The 20951-nt window shown below is 33.3% G+C and overlaps 1 protein-coding gene across 11 annotated transcripts in view; it reads right to left on the reverse strand.

Moving 5' to 3' along the window:
• Window positions 1–20951, reverse strand: part of LOC126736731 (heterogeneous nuclear ribonucleoprotein R) — a 155381-nt gene that overhangs the window by 2653 nt on the left and 131777 nt on the right. For 8 of the 11 annotated variants that reach the window (XM_050441245.1, XM_050441251.1, XM_050441250.1 and 5 more), the window contains 4 exons: window positions 18686–18783; window positions 11139–11356; window positions 6937–6999; window positions 4367–4550 (listed from right to left, as the gene is read on the reverse strand). In XM_050441245.1, coding sequence (XP_050297202.1) covers window positions 4367–4550; window positions 6937–6999; window positions 11139–11356; window positions 18686–18783 — 563 coding nt within the window. The remainder of the gene's footprint in view (window positions 1–4366; window positions 4551–6936; window positions 7000–11138; window positions 11357–18685; window positions 18784–20951) is intronic. The other 3 variants (XM_050441255.1, XM_050441254.1, XM_050441252.1) reach the window with 2 other exon arrangements.

The following is a 20951-nucleotide window of genomic DNA, read 5'->3' on the forward strand; positions in this document are numbered from 1 at the left end:
TTTAGGACTGAAAGAACTAAATATCTTTTCATGGATGTCGGTAGTGAAGATCAAGAGTAGCTAGATCCGGTTAGCGGGAGAGCCAATGCCTAATGGGAAAGATAGTAGTATACTTGATACGAAGCAGCGATTGTCTTTTTTGTTCTGTATAAGGATCTTCTTTAAAAAGTATATAAGGTACTAAAGCCCTTAGTGCTGAAAATTCCAAGTGGTTTAAGGGATTTAATGTTGAAAGGTGATCGTCAAGGTGAGTGTGCTCACTGGATTTCTGGAAGAAAACTTCCATAAAAATTCCAAGGTTTTCAGCCCAATTCTTTAGACAAAAATGCTAGGGCCAAAATTGCGAAAATTGAGGACCTTGGGATAAGAAGGGGATAAGTAAAATTTTTTTCAATTTTTCAAGAGAAACGAAAAACATTTAAAATTTTAAAAATGTTTGCATGTGTTTTTTCTTACAGAGGATTTTGTTTTTACGTAATAATCCGACATGGGCTAATTTTATACGAAAAAAAACAATAGTCTTCAAAAAATGTTATTTGGTGCAAAAACCACCTTAACGCAAAAAGTAGGAAAGTATTTTTTTCAAAAGTAAGTAATTTTCTCTGAAATATAATTTTAACGAACAACATCACTCTTTAAGGTGTCATAAAATGGCATGTCAGATTTCGGTACATACTCTCACGCAAATTGCATAATGTTTCTAAATTTTGAATCCTTAAGAGGAAACGGAACATTGTAACAATTAATTTTGTTATTACATTTAATTAGACGACAAGGTTCAAAACAATGTTTGAAAATTCGGTAAGCAGATACATAAAATTTTATTTTGTTATTATTTTTGAAATTGTATGAGTACAAAAATCGCAAATCATGTCCTAACATACAGTGATGACAATAATTCTTACAGCAGAGGTTTCAACTAATTTTTTCTATTCGTGGGTTAAATAAAATGTGTTGTATTAATTTTATTTATTTGGTGCAAGAACGGATATGTTATTATAACTTATAATTTCATCGTTTGTGAACATACTCGTCGATAGTATAGGCTTATAAAACACGTTCAAAAAAATTATGACTTATCCACTTCAAAGGTCTTCAATTCCCAGTCAAAAAGCCAAAAACCTCTAAGCAGTTTTTCCTAATTTTCTCTAAAACTGGGAATATTGCAAATGTTCTTTTAGCATTGTAATCCTAATCAAACATAGCACAATTCATACAGTGAGAGCCAAAAGTCCGGAATAAATTCATTTAAAATTCAGGGGTATGTTCAAAAAAAAAACGCTCGGACACGTCGATTTTTATTTTTAACTGCGGGTTTTCTTACTATAATTTTATGTATACAGGGTGGTCCAAAAATAAGTTACGACCATCAACTTCAATTTTTGAAATGGAAATACCTATTTTTTATTCTGTATTCTTAAAGAACAGAAAATTCTAGACATATTTCATGTACAATATCCTATACCTATCTTCATTTGTTTTTGAGTTATTGATAGTTGAAGATCGGCATATTTGCACTTTTGACATGTTATAAAATCCAAACGGTTAGACATAGACAAATGCGGTTTGCACTTTTAATCGAAGCTTTTTTAAAACCATCTGTTGACACTAGCTAGTAAGTGTCAACAGGTACTGAGAAATTTACGGTTGAATTTCTAAAAAAACATTCAAAATATTAATGTATTTAATCAAAAGTATTGTATAAACGTTGAACAAAAAGAAACTATTCTAATCTAGACCGAATTAAATGTTCAAATTGAGCCCCATTAACTTCTTGACAGTAAGCGAGTCTTGATTCGAATACTCTCAGAACGTTGCGTATCATTTCTTGAGGTATTCCTTGAATCTCATTTCTTATATTATTTCTCAACTCTTCTAAATTGTTGGGTTTATTTACACACACTCTATGCTTTAAATAACCCCACAAAAAGAAATCCAAAGGAGTCAAGTCGGGGGACCTAGCAGGCCACTCCAATTGACCCCTTCGCCCAATCCATCGACCCGGAAATACCTCACTTAAATATTGGCGCACGGATCTGCTGAAGTGTGGCGGCGCGCCATCTTGCTGGAACCAAATTGAAGCTTCTGGAATATTGGGATTATTTGCATTTGGAAACATCAAACATAAAGCGGGAATCAGTTCGTTCCTTAAGAATTCCAAATAACGTTGACCTGTTAAGGTACCTTCGAAGAAAAATGGACCTATGACTCTGTCATTGATAATGTCGGCCCAAACATTCACAGATTGAGGATATTGGGTATGAGCTTCAATCACCCAATTTGGATTGGAGGAAGACCATTAACGGCAGTTCTGTCTGTTCACTGTACCATTGAGGCAGAAGGTCGACTCGTCAGAAAAAATTATTCTACGAGTAAAAAGACGGCCGTTATGGCAGACATTCATTATAGTTTAGAGCAAAACTCTAATCGACGATCTGTATCATCTTCGTTAAGTTCGTGGATTAATTTTAATTTATAGGGATGATATTTTGCCTTTTTCAAAATCCTTCTTAAAGATGTTTTTCCACCATCGTTATCTAGTGCTGCCTGTCTAGTCGGTGTATGAGGATTTTCTTCAATGGACAAAACAACATTTAACTTCTTTTCCTCGGAAATTGAGGGACGACCCGATCTGGGTCGATTTTTGACGTGACATAATTCCCTAAATTTTCTTTCTAGTTTGCTAATGGTAGACTGAGATATTGTCTTATCAGAATGCTTGGTATTAAACATTTTACAAACCTGGTGTTGGGTCCTAATGCGATCACCGCATCCTATCATAATTAGTATTTCTATTCTCTCAGTTTCACTTAACTTATTCATTTTTTCAGGCAATATTAAATTTTACAATAAACAAGGATAAGACTGCTTGATACCTGTCACTTCAAAAAATGATGACAACATCATTGCAACAATGGATGAAAAAACACAAAAAACAAGGTTACTGTATGTTCTGTATGTATTGAATTATTGTATGTTCAGAGATTCAACCGTAAATTTCTCAGTACCTGTTGACACTAACTAGCTAGTGTCAACACTAGCTAGTGTCAACAGCAATTCGTATTTCCATTTCAAAAATTGAAGTTGATGGTCGTAACTTATTTTTGGACCACCCTGTATACATAAAATTATAGTAAGAAAACCCGGAGTTAAAAATAAAAATCGCCGAGTCGTAAACCTCAAAATAAAGAAGTTAGGGAGGATTTTTGGAAAATTTATAAGGGATCAAATTGATTTTTTTAAATAAATTGATTTTCGCTCAAAAAGCTTCAAAAGTCTTATAAAAAGTTTTTAAAAAATGTACCAGAAAAAAGTTATGTCCAATTTTTCCAAAAAAACTCTTCATCAAAAAATGCAAAGGGGTACCCATAGGAAAATTTAGATAATTTTGGTTTTTATTATCTTTATCTGGAAAACTATTAACCCGACAAAAAAATTAACATTTTTTTTGTCGGCTTTGTTGAAAACAAAACTGGTTTGGAATGCACATCAGATGCAATAGAAAAATAATTTTTAAGTCGAACAGTTTTTCAGAAAATTGGGAAAAACCTCTGACATTTTTATTGGGACTATGGAAAATTTTCTTTTAGCTTTCTATTCCTAATTAAAACTAGAACAAATCATAAAGAATAACATTTAGCTGTAAATTGAAAAATAAAAGTTATGGAGGATTTTTGAAAAATTGGAAATGCACAAAAAACACCCGTTACTATTACATAATGAATAGAACACTGCGATGTAAAAGGCCTCTACACCGAGTTTTGCCACTGCGCATCCAAATTTCATCGACCACTTGGATATGGTTGAGTTTTAATTGTCATAATGTCCATTATGACAATGTAGTTTAATGTTAATGATTTGCACCATTGTATGGTGATCGATTGTGTACAAAATTTCCCGCTGCTTAATGTACAAAACTTTCATCAACATTCACGCTCGACTATGTGATACACGCCGGGTATTTTCAAGATAGTTCCTTAGTCAATGTTTAAGAGACTAGACGCCTGAATTGAAGTTGAAGGCGGTCACTTTAAACATTTATTGTAAAAACTATTCTATTTTCGACTGTTATCGTTTCTTTCCAAAAATACAGCATATTCTATTTTCATCCACTTTCATATTAAGCTTCAGCAACTTGTAAAACATGCAAAATCGATCATGGGTTCTACCAACTGTATAATAAATCATTTCATAATACTTGACGTACTTGTACGTTACTCATTTCTTTAGTGCTCGTAAACAAAGCCGTTTGGGAATATTTCGTCTTCTTTAAATTGACCAAGGATTCGATAGTTAAAGTTTGTCTACATATTTTATTGAGGAAAAAAAATTATCATAAATATGGATGGACCACATGGTTTCTTACCTTGTAAACTTGCCCCCTTGCCTCGGGCCGCTCCACGAGCGGGCTGGCGCGCCGCCCCACGGACTGCGGCCCCGGCCCCCCGACCCACTCGGGCCCCCGCCGCCGCCGCTACCCCCTGAGCCGCCCCACGGCCCGGTCCACCTGCTCCCCGGCCACGTGCCGCCGCCCCACGCCCACGGCCACCCTATATATACATACACACAATGGACGAAATTAGTTTTTTTTCAGTATTTTACTTTTTTCTGCATTCAACTTGATAGAAGATAAAAGGAAATTTCATTCTTTTTAGCAACTGTCAAGGAACTTAAGCTAGAACGTGAACAAACACCCATCCTTGTGTATTTTTGTTAAAGCTTTTTTTGAAAAAGTTTCTACCCCAATTTTACAAAAATTGGAAGTTGGGATATTAGTGGAGGGGTAATCAATGGGATGCATTTATGGTAAGGGTTAGGATAATAAGGAAGATACTTTTTTAAAAGGAATTCTGGTCTTCACAAAATACAATATAGGTTTGCTGGTTAAAACAATCAAAACAAGAAATTTGAGAAATTATCTTCCTCATTAACCATTAAGTTCACTTCCAAAATGGACTTAATTTCCACATGGACAAAATATTATGAATATTGTATAATTATACCGTTATTATACCATAGATCTAAAAAAGTAATTATAAATGCTAATCCCTTATCGCAATAACGACCTATTATAAATAGTGTGAAATTCAGTCACTCTGTCTAGGAAGTCCAGGTACGGACCTAGAAGACTGCAATAATACCATTGAAATGTTTTTAGGCATTTAAATTATACTTACTATAGTTTTTATTGCATCTTTAAATTATAAAGACTAAAAGAGAGTATAATCTTATGTTACGTTTAATATTGTTTCTTTTATCAGTATATAATTTTTAGAGTAATTTGCCTTGACAATTAAGTAGCGGTGAGTTCAGATCAAGAATATAATACGCTTTTTATGGCCCCTTTATTATGGCATGTACTGAAAGCATTGGTAAGCAAGAATAATATTTTGCCAACTTTAAATTCTTCTGTTATATAATTTAATCCGATTTTAAAAGTTGGGAAAACTGTAAAAAATCGTACCCAAATGTAGATCTAATACCCAAAAGGATAATAATCAGCTTAGATGACGATAGTGAAACTGAATTACAGTAAATATAGTAGTGTAAATTAGAATACTGTATACAGCGTGTCCACCTTCCTCCATTGTGGCTTTATTTTTGAAGCAAAAAAAAACAATTTTTTTATTGTATACAGGGGGTAAAAAAAGCTACTTCTGAAAATTATTTTGATATGTACAGGATGTTTACAAAAGGCATGGCAGAAGAATATTATGTTTTTTTAAATGGAACATTCTATATAATATTTGATTTTTTGATTCTCTTCAAAATTTAAAAAATTTGATGTGTTACATGTTACACTTTAATCAAGTAGTTTTTGAATTAGAGGCAGTTGAAAATCGACTTTTTCCAACTTTAAGAAGCTATAGATCCATAACTATTCGTTATAGGATAAAATGATTTTCACATTACTATGTAGTTCCTAGGGAGTACTAAATGTATATTTTCTATTGCACTGTATGGATTGATGTGTTCAAATCTGTAATTAGATTTGTATGTTATGTTATAAAGTTTTATTTTATAAAAATAAACTTTATTCTTTATCTGTAACTTTGTACATATACATTTTTTCAATAAAATATAGTAGAGTCACATTTATTTTATTAATTCTATTACCAACGACGAGACAAATCCATCCCTGCCACCATTTTGTCGAATTTTGTCAGTACTGAATATTAATGACTTTCTTAGATCTATGGTATGACTATAATTCAAAGTGGTATTTCGATATGGAATTAATATACAGAGTGGTAAAACGTAGTGTTTCACGCCCTTTTGCAATATAGGACGTGAGGACCATCCTCACGATTTTTTAAATTTATTTTATTAGCGTTAATATTCTCTTTTATATAGAGGATATATTTAACGATCCTTTAATCGTAAAGCTAAAATATTGAATTTGCAATAAAAAATGCGTAACATTTTTTTTCTCTAATTCACCCAGACTATAACCCTAATGGAAAATGTCCTATAGTGACGTCACGCGGCAAGGCTAATACCATTATAGTCCGGGCAAATTAGCGAAAAAACTGATGATAATATTAATAATGCAAGAACAGCTTTTTCGTATTATTTTCTTAAAAAAACACTTTGTTACTGCAAAGCCAACGTTTCGGCACTAATTTGATCCATCTTCAGAGCTATGATATAGAATAAAATTAATGTGAGGTTCATTTATTTATGGTAAAAAAAGAGAAAACAAAGTTTAAGAAAAATTAAAGTATTTTTAATAATTATACATAAAAGTCGATTTTGTTGTATGAAATTATATTATAATATTGGAAATAACGCAAAAAGTGATAGAGGTCTAACGTAGAACCCTGTATATTTTCCAAAAATGAAATCGTAACAAGGACATAATGCATATTTCTTATAAGGTTAGGGTAGGATGGGTATAGGAAAGTTTTTATTAAATTAAGGTAGAAAACAACAAACCTGGCCACCATTTCTTTCAAGAAAAAATAGTTCCGATCGACAGCCATTTTCATCTGAGATGTCCTGTTATAAGAAAACGATTAAAAACTTTAAGATGGGTGTTTCATAGTCATAACGTAAATACAAACTAAAAAATATAATATAATAGAAAAATCATAAGAGCTCGGCGATAACGATCTTTAAAATATTTAAAAAAAACACAGTTTAAAAGCAAAAAAAGCGTAAAGCAAAAGCAAAAATAAGCGGAAACTAAAAGCAAAACTAATAAAAGCGTCGAAGCGAAGGAAATGAGGAAACACAACTTGTTTGGCAATAAATCTTAATACATACGGCCCAACAAAAAAAATGGAATTTAAAAAAAAAATTGCGTTATTTTCTAGACACTGACGCCTTTTTTGAAGCAGCCTAAAAATGAAACAAAAAAAAAACATAAATTTCACAAAAAAATAAATTAAAAATCAGTGGTGAGGGTTAGTGTGCGAATTTCCCCTTTTCTTTAAAAAAAAAAATCCTGCAAAATTTTGAAACCTGTGTTACACCTGGTTCAAATAAAGTGTAACACAGTCCTAACATCATATCTGAGCCAGCTCAATCAATACACACACACACACACTCACCACCCAAACGGATGAGGAGGCGCTGGCTCAATACTCTAACAAGAAAAAAATTTTGAAAATAAATTTTGACACTCGCGCGCTAATTTTGACACTTTTCCCGGCTTTTTTCTCTTAATTTATTTTTGACACTTGACTCAGATATGATGGTTTTGAGTGTGGCGGTCGACAATGATCAGTATGTGTTAGTACCAAAAAAAGGTTAATTTGCCATTCATACATGCCTTAAAAAAAAAAAAAAACACTGAACTGAACTGAAGAAATGATTGCATGATGCGAGTATTAGGCGAGCTTGAAGGTTAGTCGTCGATAAACCGCCACAGTCAAAACCCGTGTTCCGAAATTTTGACAGATATTTTACAACTTGCAAAGGCTTAGACATAAATGAAGCACAATAACGGATCATTTGCGAGGTTTATTTTTCCAGTTCCTAGAGTTAGTTACATAAATCGATGAATGTTAGTGCGTGTATAGCAGTTTGGACGTTCTCATGTATTCTCAAGCAGTACTTTCACACAGTTTTGCTTATTATGGAGTTATAACCACACCACTCGGTTACGTTCTTAAGCCTTTGCAAGTTGCTGTTTAATTTAATTTTTTTATCACTTGTGCCATATCAAGACGAGGGTATAGAATGTCATCAATAGACGTCGCCCAGGTTGGAATAGCAACAAAACGAAACGTTGCTAGTATATCGTAGGAGCCCAGTAAGTCAGTCATACCTCAAATTAGGCGTATAAAGTGAGGGCTTTGACAAGGAGAGACCTATACCGGGGGACACAGCAACCATGTAACAGGCTCTCATTTTCTCGGGTTTTCATTTTTCTCTAAATTTTGGGCATATGCATAAGTTATGATTCTGCTCAATTTATATAAAAAAAATATTTTTTTTAGAACAGAAATATCTATAACTTTCATATTTTTTATGAAATCCTATATATTTTTTATACTATTCGCCGCGCATTAAAATTCTCTTTCCAGCGATATATCACGAGTTGATATTTAATTGACGAGTGGCAGTTAAAAGTGATTTTAATGTAAATCATGTAGATGTCTATGGAATATTTATTCAAAACAATACAATTCTCGGTAAGTGCATACAAAGGCAGATAAAAAAAAATAAAAATAGGAATCAGCCTAATCATAATTACAATTTTTGTTTTGCTACCAGGTTTTGTTAGTGGCTAAACGTATAATAAAGGACCTAAACTTACTTTCTATCCACAATTTTAATTTTTTCTTAAACACGTGTTCGCTCTTTATATTTTTTATGTCAATTGGTAAAATATTAAACATTTTTGGTGCCAGATAAAAAAGCTACTTTGCGTACTTGTTTTAGCAGGCTGGAAACGAGAATTTGTGCCATGTTATTTCGCTTTTTTCTGATGGTGTTAGCTTTATCTTTTCTAGCAAAATGTTTTTGAAGAACTACAAAACAAAAGAGTTGCCTAGTCAAGATGATTGTTACTTGCCCCTCCCCATACGGCAGTGCCATAGGTAATATGGCTTTGAATAAGAGCAATATATAGGATTCATAGTGTTGTTCCACAGTAAAAAATTCCCAAAACTTCAATTTCTCTTCCAGCCAACGTATCTTCCCTGCGATACAAGAAAAACGATCATCCCAATTACTTAAGTGTGAATCAAGATACACTCCCAAATAACCTCTGGTATTCGAATACCTCCAGAATCACATTACGTGTTAAGTATAAGCTCTTCAAATTTAGGGAGGCTAGAACCCAAAGATGTAAAGGGCACATAATACGCTTTGGTGATTTTTTTTTGAAAGTAATGATTAATTATCTGCAGTTTTCCCTTAAGGCACTTTAAGGCATCCCAAACAAGTTTCATCTTTAAAGAAAATGGCCGTATTATCAGCAAAACTGATAATGACTCCGTCAATATTGAAATCAAACAAATCGTTTATGTATAAATTGAACAGCAGTGGTCCTAGCACTGTCCCTTGAGGGACCTCACAGTTCATAATTCTTTGGTAGGTTTTAGTGGTTTTCGCTTGAACTGTCTGAAACTTGTTTGTCAAATAACCTTCCATTGAATTGAGTTCAGTAACTCTGAACCCGAAATTTTCTAAACAGTTTAGTAGATTGCCATTGCAAACAGTGTCGAATGCTTTCTTCAAGTCAATAAAAACAACTATTGAAGGTATACTATCATTGAAAGCTTTAATAATTTTTTTTAAGGCGAATATAGCATACTCAGTTGAAATATTCTTCTTAAATCCAATCCTTGGTTTTCAGATATAATTTTGTGTTTAGTTCGTATTTAAGCAAGATTAGTTATTATGGAGAATGACCTATAGTTGTTACTATCGGTTAAACTACCACTTTCATTGACTTAACAAATGTTGTTTTAGCTAAGTGAGCTGATATTTAAAAATTGTGGACATGCGTGTATTTAATTACCAATTTTGCTTGTTGTCAATAGCCATTAAGTGTGTTTTACTTAAATCAATTTTGTTTGCAAATAACGTTTTTTATTTCGTTAGTTATTTTAAAAACTAGGATAGAAACTGAAACATTTTATTTATTAAACACAAAAAGTCTAGAAAAACGAAAATAATTCTACTAATTTTTGCTAAAGCGATGTCCATCGCCATCCAAATTATTTACATTGACATTACTTTTAACTGTCAATGGTAAATTAAATTTCCACTTGTAATATGTCGCTGAACACAGAATTTTAATGCGCAGCAAATAATATATAAATATATACATAAAGGGTTTCATAAAAAATAAGAACCGGCTAAACCGGAAGTTACAAACAAATATATTGTTTTGTAAATCAAGCAGATTCATAGCTTCCAAAACTAACAAAAAAAAATAAAAACCTAAAATAAATGAGAGCCTGTTACATGGTTGCTATTCCACCCAGTAAATTTAACAATGTATTCAATGAAGAAGATTTTTAAATTTTAACGCGCCTCTTTTCAACGAAATTTCAATTTTATCGAACGTTTTGGCTCTCAGAAATCCTAGGACGAAACAGCACGGAATTGATATAAAAAAAAAATAAATTGAATAAAAATTATAATAAAAACCTGTTTTTTTTTGTTCACCCTGTCATACAAACCACAAGACACTTATTAGGCAATTTTGAATAAGTAATAAATTTTACAAAAATTTACTTCATTTTGCCCGCACTATATCGCTAACGGTAAAGGTCCTATGATGACGTCACGCGGCAGGGAGAATATCATTGTAGTCCGGGCGAATTCGGGAAAAACCTGATCATAATTTGTAATTTTAGGGATACATTTTTCAAATTGATTTATTTCGGACAAAAAAGACTAAAAAATATTTTCGGATCTAGGATATGGATTAAAAAGAACTCTCTGTTTTTGGAATTAATCAATTTCCAAGAAAATTATTTGTTTTGAAAATTCGGTTAAGGCTATTTCAGCCAAGATAGCAATAAAAGTAGACCGAATTGGACTTAGACCCATCCTCGTCCGATATGGCACAATAACAAGTCATAAATTTAAAAATAAAAAGATCTTAATGAAACTGAGAGAACAAAAAAACGGGTTATAAAACAAATGAGTAAAATGTATCATCATCATAAACCCACCGGCTGAGCGTTGGGCGGTCGATTTTGAGCGGATCCGCGAGGTCCGCCGCCCTGGGCGGACGCCCCGGGAGCGGTGGTAGCGCTCTCCTGGTACTCGTAATACGAGTTACCGCCACCGGCACCGCCCCCGAAATCCTCGTAACGGTAATAGTCATCGTAATAGGGGTCGCTGTAGCCGCCTCGATAGTCCCCGTAACCGTAATAATCGTAATCGTAATCTAGAAAAGAGGCATTTTACACAACAACAAAGGGCCGGCATACTACTTGCTGTTGTACTACTTATAGAGGTATATAATGTTTTTTTTTTGTTGTTGTTGCTGTTGAAGCCGCTCGCTTTTGTCTTATTATTTGCGTATTATATCAAAAAGTTGACATTTTAAAGCGGTTTGAAACGATTTCGTTTAAGCCTTTCAGGACCAGTGGTTAGCTGAGCTAACCACAATTTATTAAATTTGTACGTAAACGTCTAGCGGTCATTTGATCTAACCACAATGCATAGTGTGTTGCCTAAATAGTATATTATATGGAAATATTACATGCATGCTCTAGATGGCAATAAATTCGGTTTTTATTTTGATATTTGTTAGTGTGAAAGGATTGTTTTGTTTTGGTGTAAACAAGTGCATTTGCTTCACGTTTTGAAGTGGTTTTGATAAAAAATGGCAGGTAAAAACATATTTTCTTTATAATTATTTGTTAGAAATTAATTGTTTTGATAGTTATCATCAATTTGTTATGCCCATTACTTTTATTTTTGTAAAACAAATGTGTGGTATCCCGGTCTAACCACCAGACATCAGTAAAACTGAGAGGTATCAGAAAAGTTTAAGATTATTGGTTTACAGGAAATTTACGAATGGTTTGAAATAAAGACTTTGACTATAATAGTCTCAGGCGGTTCTCGGTGAGTTCCAAATCTAATAGAAGTTGAAATATACATTTGCTATGGATATTTTTTATTACTAGTGATTTATTTCACAGAGGGTTTATTTCTTTTTTTTCAGGTTCGTCCAAAATTACTTGGAGGTGGGAAGAAATAGAAAATCTACCTCCTGGCGATTTTGAAAATTTAATCAGTAGCATACCATCTGATAATCAGAAGTGTCTTCCGTTACCGAAGATGATATTTGTGACGGTGAGAACATTTTGAATATTATGGTAATGGACGTTGATATATTAGATGTCGAGGAACAGCAAGATATACCTGCAGCTGTAGTTATACCTAACTATGAATGAACTATATATATACAGTTACAGCTTAGAAATACTTCAATACAGTGGACAAAGCAGACAACATTTTGTACACAGGTTGACCCATTTACTGAAAATACTGGACCTGTTATACCACAAGATCTAGAAAGTCCTACTGATATTTGTTTGCATTTGTTTACGTTGGATCTAATCGAAAAAATTGTATTCGAAACTAACCTTTATGCCGTTCAAAAACAAGGTGGCAATTGTAGTTCATTTTTGCCAACAACTTCAGCTGAAATAAAAGTGTTCCTTGGTCTGAACCTTCTGATGGGATTAAAACCTATACCCAGCTATCGTGATTATTGGTCGTCCAGAATTGAACTTAGAGATGATTATATAAGTACTGCTATGTCCAGGGATCGCTTTGGCTGGTTGTTGAGCAACTTACATTTGAATAACAACGCAACTGAACCGAAAAAGCAAGATGACAATTATGACAAGCTTTACAAAATTCGCCCACTCCTTGATGCCTTATCAAATTCTTATCAAAATTCATTTATGCCAAGTGAGTACCAAGCCATAGACGAATCTATGATACGATTCAAAGGACGAAGCAGCATTCGACAATACATGCCGATGAAACCGATCAAGAGGGGATACAAGGTGTGGGTAAGAAGTGACGAAACAGGATTTATGTCGCAATTTCAAATTTATACGGGTAAAGTTTCAAATCTTACTGAAAAAGCCTTAAGTGCCAGGGTTATAAAGGACTTATCTAGAGAATTAGTTGGTAAGAAGCATAAATTGTACTTTGATAATTTTTTTAACTTGGTTGAACTGCAAAACAGTGTACTGTTGGAAGGCATTTATGCATGTGGAACCGCCAGAAAAAATAGAAAAAATATGCCAAACGACTTGCGTGACGATAAGCATTTGAAAAGAGGAGAATCGGACTATCGGGTATCTACAGGAGGAATTGTAGCCTTGAAGTGGATGGATAGAAAAAGCGTTCTTTTTATTTCAAATTTTCACGATCCTGCCAACAAGATGTAGAATGATGTAGAATGCCCATCACTTGTTAACGATTATAACCGGCACATGGGGTACGTCGACAAGTTTGACATGTTAAAGTCACTGTATAAAAAAGATAGGAAGTCACGAAAATGGTGGCACCGAATTTTTTGGTACTTTGTGGATGCTACAGTATACTACTAACATACTACTAACCATTGAAACAATTTCGGCTTTCTGTAGTGAGTGGCTTAGTTGGTTCAAATCCAGAACAAGCGAAACGTGGTCGGAAAAGTGCAGAGAAACCCCCAAATAAATTCAAACCTCTTGTACCTCAAGAAGTAAAATACGATAAAAATGCTCATATGCCCATTCACACTACTTCTCTTAGATGTGCCCAATGCAGTAGCCGCAAGGAACCACATCGAACCGTATGGAAGTGCTCAACATGTAACGTCGGATTATGCCTGAAAGATGTAAGAAACTGTTTTTACGATTTCCACAAACCATAGTGAGTGACTAGTGGTTAGTCCAGATAACCGCCGTTTATTTTTTTATTCAAAAATAGACACTTATTTTTTTATACTATTTTATGTTCAAATACCCATTTAAATAAATATTTTTTGGTAGTAACTGTTTTCTTCGTAATTTAATTAATTCCGTCCTCAAAGGGTTAATTAAGCATAAAGAAGCAATTGGTCAGAGTGTGGATTATACTTCAGGATGGATAAACGGTAAGAAAGTCAGTTTTTGGACCTTTGCGAGCTCGTGGTGCTTTCACCAACCAACTTCGATTAAAACTCAAAAACACTTAAAAATAAAATCATGAAATAAATTGCGTTAAGCTAAAGAAAGAGTGGTATAAAGGTCTTACTTGGGAAGTAAGCCCCTTCAGAGTGAATCTTTCCACTAAATTATTACTGAATTCACTGTGCGACGACCCAAGGAAAGTTTGGTCTTTAACCAACCTTTTTCTATTAAAACCCAAATATCTTAAGAACCCTTAAGGATAAAATTATGAATTAAATTTCGATTACATAAACAAAGAGTGCAGAGTTTTCTGGTACAGAATCCAAAAGAATTTTTGTCCATTTTTTAGACAATTTCATCAATATAAAATGTTCTTATTCCTCAATGGAAAATCAAATGTTTAGATAGCAAGTTGCAGCTAAACTTTTTTAATGAAATCCTTACGAATTCATTTAAAACCACATTAAAACCCCAACTGTCGAATATAATACGGAAAAGCGGCCAACAAACACGCCCCCTTAGCCATCTGAACCAACAATTTTGTCACGTCGGGCCTAAAATCATCTAAAAAACAAACATTTTCAAAAACCAATTGCATGCCGGGAAAAGTAAACTAAAAAAAGGTCGATATGGCCAAATAAATTAGATACTAAAAAAAAACCTCTACTACGGTTGCTCGTTTTCTGGCAAAATCAGTTTTTACATTTAACAAAAAAAAATCTACCCTAATTTAAACTAATTAATGGTGCTTACCCACTTACCTTTAAAACTGGAAAAAAAATTGTTTACCCTAAAAAATTACTGCAAGCCGTTTAAAAAATGTTTTTGGATAGGGGGAGGACTGGGGGAAAACTCTATCTAAGGACAACCCATGCGTGTTAATTTTTTTTTAATAAAATAATTGAAATCAACAGGATCGGATTGCGTGCAATATATTAAATAAGATACGGGTATGCTCAAAATTACTCAATTGCCCTCTCGCCATTTGCGGTGCCCCGGCACTGGAAATTATCAGTATTATTCAATATAGATCAATGTTAAAAATCGGTTGTTTTGGTGTTAAAACGTGTTTTAAGCAGTGTTAAAATATAAAAGAAAGACGGGGTTTACAACGGATTTTCGATTTAAATCGAAACCAATGCAGTTTTCTTATTCTTTACTCTTTTTAATGACATACGACATTCATTTGACAAGTGACACCTAGATCATCAACTTTTAGTGTCACTTGTCAAGTCATGAAAATTTAAACAAATATGCAGGTTCCATAAAAAATAAGCACTAAAGTACTTAGTTTTTATGGAATTTATGACAAACTTCTTAATTATTCTTTTATTGAGGATAGGACCAAAATTCAAAATTTAAAACAAAAAACCAAAAAATTGGTGCCAGTTACATCAAACAGTGTTAAAACTGAAATTAAAACAACCATTGTTTTAGCAGATTTTCGGTACAACCTGAAGTAAATACGATTTCGTATTTTTTTACCCTTTTCATGACTAGTTGACATTTACTAGGCAAGTGACAGTTCACATCTATTTCTGATGACCTTAGCCACTTGTCAAGTAAACGTCATGTTCTCCTCGAAATGGAGATTTTAAGAAAAATTCCATAGAAAAAAATAGGTAAAGTTAATTTCGTTTAAATCAGAAAAGTAAGAAATTGCATGGGTAAATTATATTGAAATAAATAAAATCGTGAAATTCAATATTTCAAAGAACAAATTGGAAATAAAAAAAAGAACCTGTTATATCAGACAATCTTAAGAAAAAAGCCGCTTATTAAACGGATTTCCTGTTTGACCGGAATTAATGGCATTTTGTCAATTTTTGACAGGTCACTTGGTATTCGACTGTCAAGTTCATATCTGTCACTTTGTCATTGCGTAAACATTGGACCTGGACGAAAAACGATTAATAATAAATAATAATAATAGTCAAGACACCCTATATATAGAAGAGGGTTAATTAATTGAATGCCGATAATACAGGGTGTGAATTTTTTCAATGGTTTTAAGGAAAAAAGTTTGTATTAACATATGTCCTAAATCCCTGAATTTTTGAGCAACAAAATTTCTTTTCATCATTTTTACCAGATATTTTTTAAGCCTTTCGTTCTGTTAAGTTTCTAAGTTTATTAAAGGTTAAGTATTAGTTGTAGTAGTATTAGTAGGGTTGTATCACAGCTGGCATACTTAATGACAGGTGTCAACTGTTTTAAAAAACGCGATACCATCCTTTTTGTCTAAGAAAACTATGTGATTCTTCTTGCAATCAGTTTTTTAGTTAGAGTTGTTTTTCTTTTTACAGGCAAATAAAGTATTTTGAATTTGAATTATAGAGACTTTTTTGATGTAAAAGATTTTTTTTATTTTCTGTTTGAAATGACAATTTTTGAAGAAAAAATTGTACGCCACTGATTTTTTTAAAAACCAAAACTACTTTTGAGATGCTTATTTATTTTGGAGTAAATTTGGTTCTTAAGACTTACTTTCATACAACGCACTGTTTTCGTGTTAAAAAAAAATAAAATTCTTTAGTACATTTAGAATATTGTTAATATTTTGTTGAAATTTAGTTGGCACCCACTATAAGTGGAAACACTTTTTTTTGGTACAGAAATCCTTTTTTCTACTAAAAGTAGACCACAATGCTAAAGGAGTCCTTCAAAAAGTATGAATACTAGAACGTAAAAAAGGAACTTTACACGAAAATGGGGAGAATCCCGAAACTAGCACCAGGAAAATCGCGACAATATTTAATGTTTTACTTTTAACGTAAATTTATTATACCCATATCCCATTCAAAGACCAGTCCAGACATTATTAACTCGAAATTGTGCATTAATTTCTGTGAGTGGTTTCCTTAAAAGCAGCTGGAAAAATCCTTTAATTCACAGCAACATTCTTTTTACTGATCAACCTAATTTTTCTGAAACTTAATAAGACATTTCAATGAAAACTCAAAACTCTTGCAAAGCAATTGTTAAATCATCAAGACAGTTCTCTCAAGAGACTTGCTTGATGCACGATCATATTGACACTTTCTTGAAGAAAATTTGCCGCCAATGCTTAAAGAACTTCCTTTTTTATTAAGAAATCAGATGTGGCTAATGTACATTGGTTCCCCTCTACATGATTTTAAATCACACCTATCAAAATCAGTGAATAGGTCGTGGAGGATTGCAGTGACCGCCGGGTAGATCACCCGACCTTAACAGTTTAGAGTTAGACTATTTTTTCTGGATGCATCTGACCAACTTAGTGCATGCAGTGCCATTCAAACCGTAAAAGAGTTACGAATCGTATAATCGTGTGCCGCCAAACCATAAGAAACACTCCAGGAATCTTTGAAAAAGTGAGTCAGTCATCATCACCATATGAGAAGAATAGTAGCTGCTTGCATACATGGGGGTGGAGGACACTTGCCAACAACTACTGTAAATAAATTGGATTCTTTTGTTATTTGTTTTCCCTTGTCATGTCGCTTAAAGTTTAAGATTTTGACTGATTTAATAAATGGCAAACTTGAAAAAAATCAGAGGCGTCCAAATATCTGAAGATCAGTGGAAAAAGTAAAAAAAATTAATTTGGCCCCAAAAAAACGTGTGCTATGGTGCCTACTACATTTCAACAAAAAACCAAAAAACAGTTACAATGAAATGAGGAGAAAATATTTTGTTACGCAAAAACGGTACTTTGTACGAAAATAAGCCTAAAACCAAATTTGTTCCAAAATAAATAAAAATTTTAAAAATTGTTATGGTTGTTTACAAAAACCAGTAGCGTACTCTTTTTTCTTCAAAAATTATCTGTCCAAAATACATACAAAAATGATGATAACTCACTTTATTCTTAAAATTTTAACGTCCAGTAGCTTAAAAACTAAAGAGATTTAGGATGTAAGCGTTTCTCCTTAAAATTACCCCAAGGATTTACACCCTGTATTATTGGCACGGCACTTAATTAAATAAACAGCCCTGTATTCATTTTTTTTTTTTTTGGAATTGTTCCCTTCTTTATAATCCAACAATAATTTCATATATCCCAGAAAAAAACACCCCTCGATACCCAAACAGGTTCATTTTTTTGTTAATTCGCTCGACATATTCGCACCCTTAATAGTGAATTCTCACGGCACCAGTTTTAGTTTTTTTTTTTTAATCCCGCTTAGAAAACCCGTTCAAGTCAAACAAAAGATTTTTTTCATAGAAATTACGCTTTAAAACCAAACAACCAAATATGGCATTTTTGTTAATATTAAAATTAGTACAAGCAGGGGGAGTAATTTTTTTTATCGATCGACAAAATGATTTTGGCTCACCCTCTGTTGCATTAAGCAGTAGAAAGATTAATATGTATGACACTTGTGCACGTAAAAGAAAAACCAACAATATATACTTACTAACCTAGTCAATTTGATAACAAAGGATTAAAATTGTCATAAATAAGACATGTATGACTAAATTGACTAAGTTAGCGTGAACGTTATACACTGAAAAATAAAAAAACATTACGTTGATCGTTCGATCGGTTAAGGGGCACAAAAGTGTTAGTAAGGTAAGTCGGTCGTTGTTCCTTGGTGATTGGGACTTACCGTAGTCTCCCCGACCCATGGGACCGCGCATGCCCGGACCACCGGACCTAGGACCCGTGCCCGGAGGACCCCTTAATGGCATCGTACCCGGCATCATCCTGGAAAAACCACGTGAAAAATTTATTAAGGGAAACTTATTTGTTAAATATCTAGTTAGCGAAAATGCGACAACTGCATAGTTCTTGAAAAATTAGATCGTCAATGTTGTTTAATATTCTATCATTATAAATTAGATAAAACATCGGAAATATTGCCAAAAATTAAAAAATTGGTTATTATTTTGTCTGAAACAAAGTTCTATTCGTACTTTTGCAAAGTAGTAAAGACTTAATAATAATATTAACCCAACTATCAGAACTAGTTTTATAAAGGTTGTTAGAGCAATTATACAGCATATCTTATAGAAACGTGAAAATCTTATAATGTGGCTTTATAATTATTAGAGAAACACAGTGATTTAAATATGATTATTAATTTTTTAGTCCTTTTTATAAATTCCCATTACACAATGTCTTTACAACCAAAAAGGGCCCCAGTTTATGCAACAGTTCAGTCACTTTAGGCGATTCTTTAGTACATTACACAACCGGTATTTGACTACTAATCTGTTAATTATAAAAAGGTCCTATAAGTATGTTCTTAGGATTCCTTATAAAGGGTGTCCCAATAAGAGGGCACGTTTTAATTGGTAAATAAAAGTCATAATTTATTTTAAACTGAGTGTTATTTATATTTTAATGTAAAGCTAATACACTGCAATTAAAGGTGAAAAATAATATCTGGCAAATGGCCGCCTCGACTTTCGTGACAGACTCTTATTCGTTTTGAGAAATTTTCAATTACATTTTCACATAATTGCGACCCAATTTCGCTAATAATACGTCTAATTTCGTTTTTCAACTGTGGAATTGTTGTTGGGTTATTAGCGTATACGAGGGATTTTTAAAAAAACCCCAAAGAAAAAAGTCACAAGGCGTTAAATCGCATGATCTTGCGGGCCAGTTCTGGTCTCCATTCCGTGAAATGACACGACCGGGAAACTTTCTTTGCAACAATTGAATTGCTTCACGTGTAGTGTGACATGTCGCACCATCCTGTTGGTACCACATACCGCCCGTATCCATACCATCCAATTGAGGCCATAAAAACTCAATGAGCATATTACGATAGCGTTCGCTGTTCACGGTAACTGCATTTTCAGCCTCGTCGTCGAAGAAGTACGGTCCAATTACTCCACCTGTCCAAAGTCCGCACCAAACAGTGACTCTTGATAGATGCATTTTCTTCTCATGAATGACTCTAGGATTTTCTTCGCCCCAAATTCGGCAATTTTGTTTATTAACAAAGCCTTTAAGGTGAAAGTGTGCCTCATCGGTAAACAAATTTTTTTTCGAAAAATCGACATCCATTTGTTGTTTTTGCAATACCCAAGAAGAAAATGTACGGCGCGTCGCATGGTCCACTGGCTTTAATTCTTGGGTCAATTGAATCTTAAAGGCATTTAAATGAAGATCTTTTGTTAGAATTCGGTGGGTAGTGCTCTTCGAAATGTGCAACTGCTGTGCACGATGACGGATAGACGTTCCCGGAATCTCGCCAACACTTTCACGCACTGCGGTAATATTTTTAACAGAACGGCTAGTACGGTAACGCACTGGTGTTTTTACATCCACGACAGAACCATTTTGTTCAAATTTATCAATTAGTCTTTGGACGGTCGTGTGATTTGGTGCATCGTGTCGACCAAAAATGCGCCGCAATTTACGAACTGTTTCCGCAAAACATTCTCCATATTTGTAGTGTATTTTAACAATAATAATTCATTGTTCGACCGTATATCGTTCCATGGCTACTAATCGCAAACTGTTTACATTATTCTTTTCAGTTTTTTTTTTGACATACTGCAATAAAAAAACAATGCTGCGCAATTCAAAACGTGCGTTCCTATTGGGACACCCTTTACAATACATTTAGAAAATATTTTATAGGTATCTTATAATTGCAGTCAGAATTGCTGATGCAATAATTTTGTTTTTTATTGCTGAAATTCAGCATATAATTATCGCAACAATATTTTATTAGGCGTTGTTTTCTATCACAAACATAAAAAAATGTAGTTTAAGATTAATCATTATCGTGAATTTATAATTCAAAACAGCCAATTTTTCTGAGAAAATATGTGTATATTTTTGGCAAAAAAATGAAGCGCCTTACTTAAGCGCATACATTTATTATCATTATTTAAAATTACAAAATAAAAAAAATG

The sequence above is a fragment of the Anthonomus grandis genome, chromosome 5 (assembly GCF_022605725.1).
Source record: "Anthonomus grandis grandis chromosome 5, icAntGran1.3, whole genome shotgun sequence".
NCBI classification, from domain to species: domain Eukaryota; kingdom Metazoa; phylum Arthropoda; class Insecta; order Coleoptera; family Curculionidae; genus Anthonomus; species Anthonomus grandis.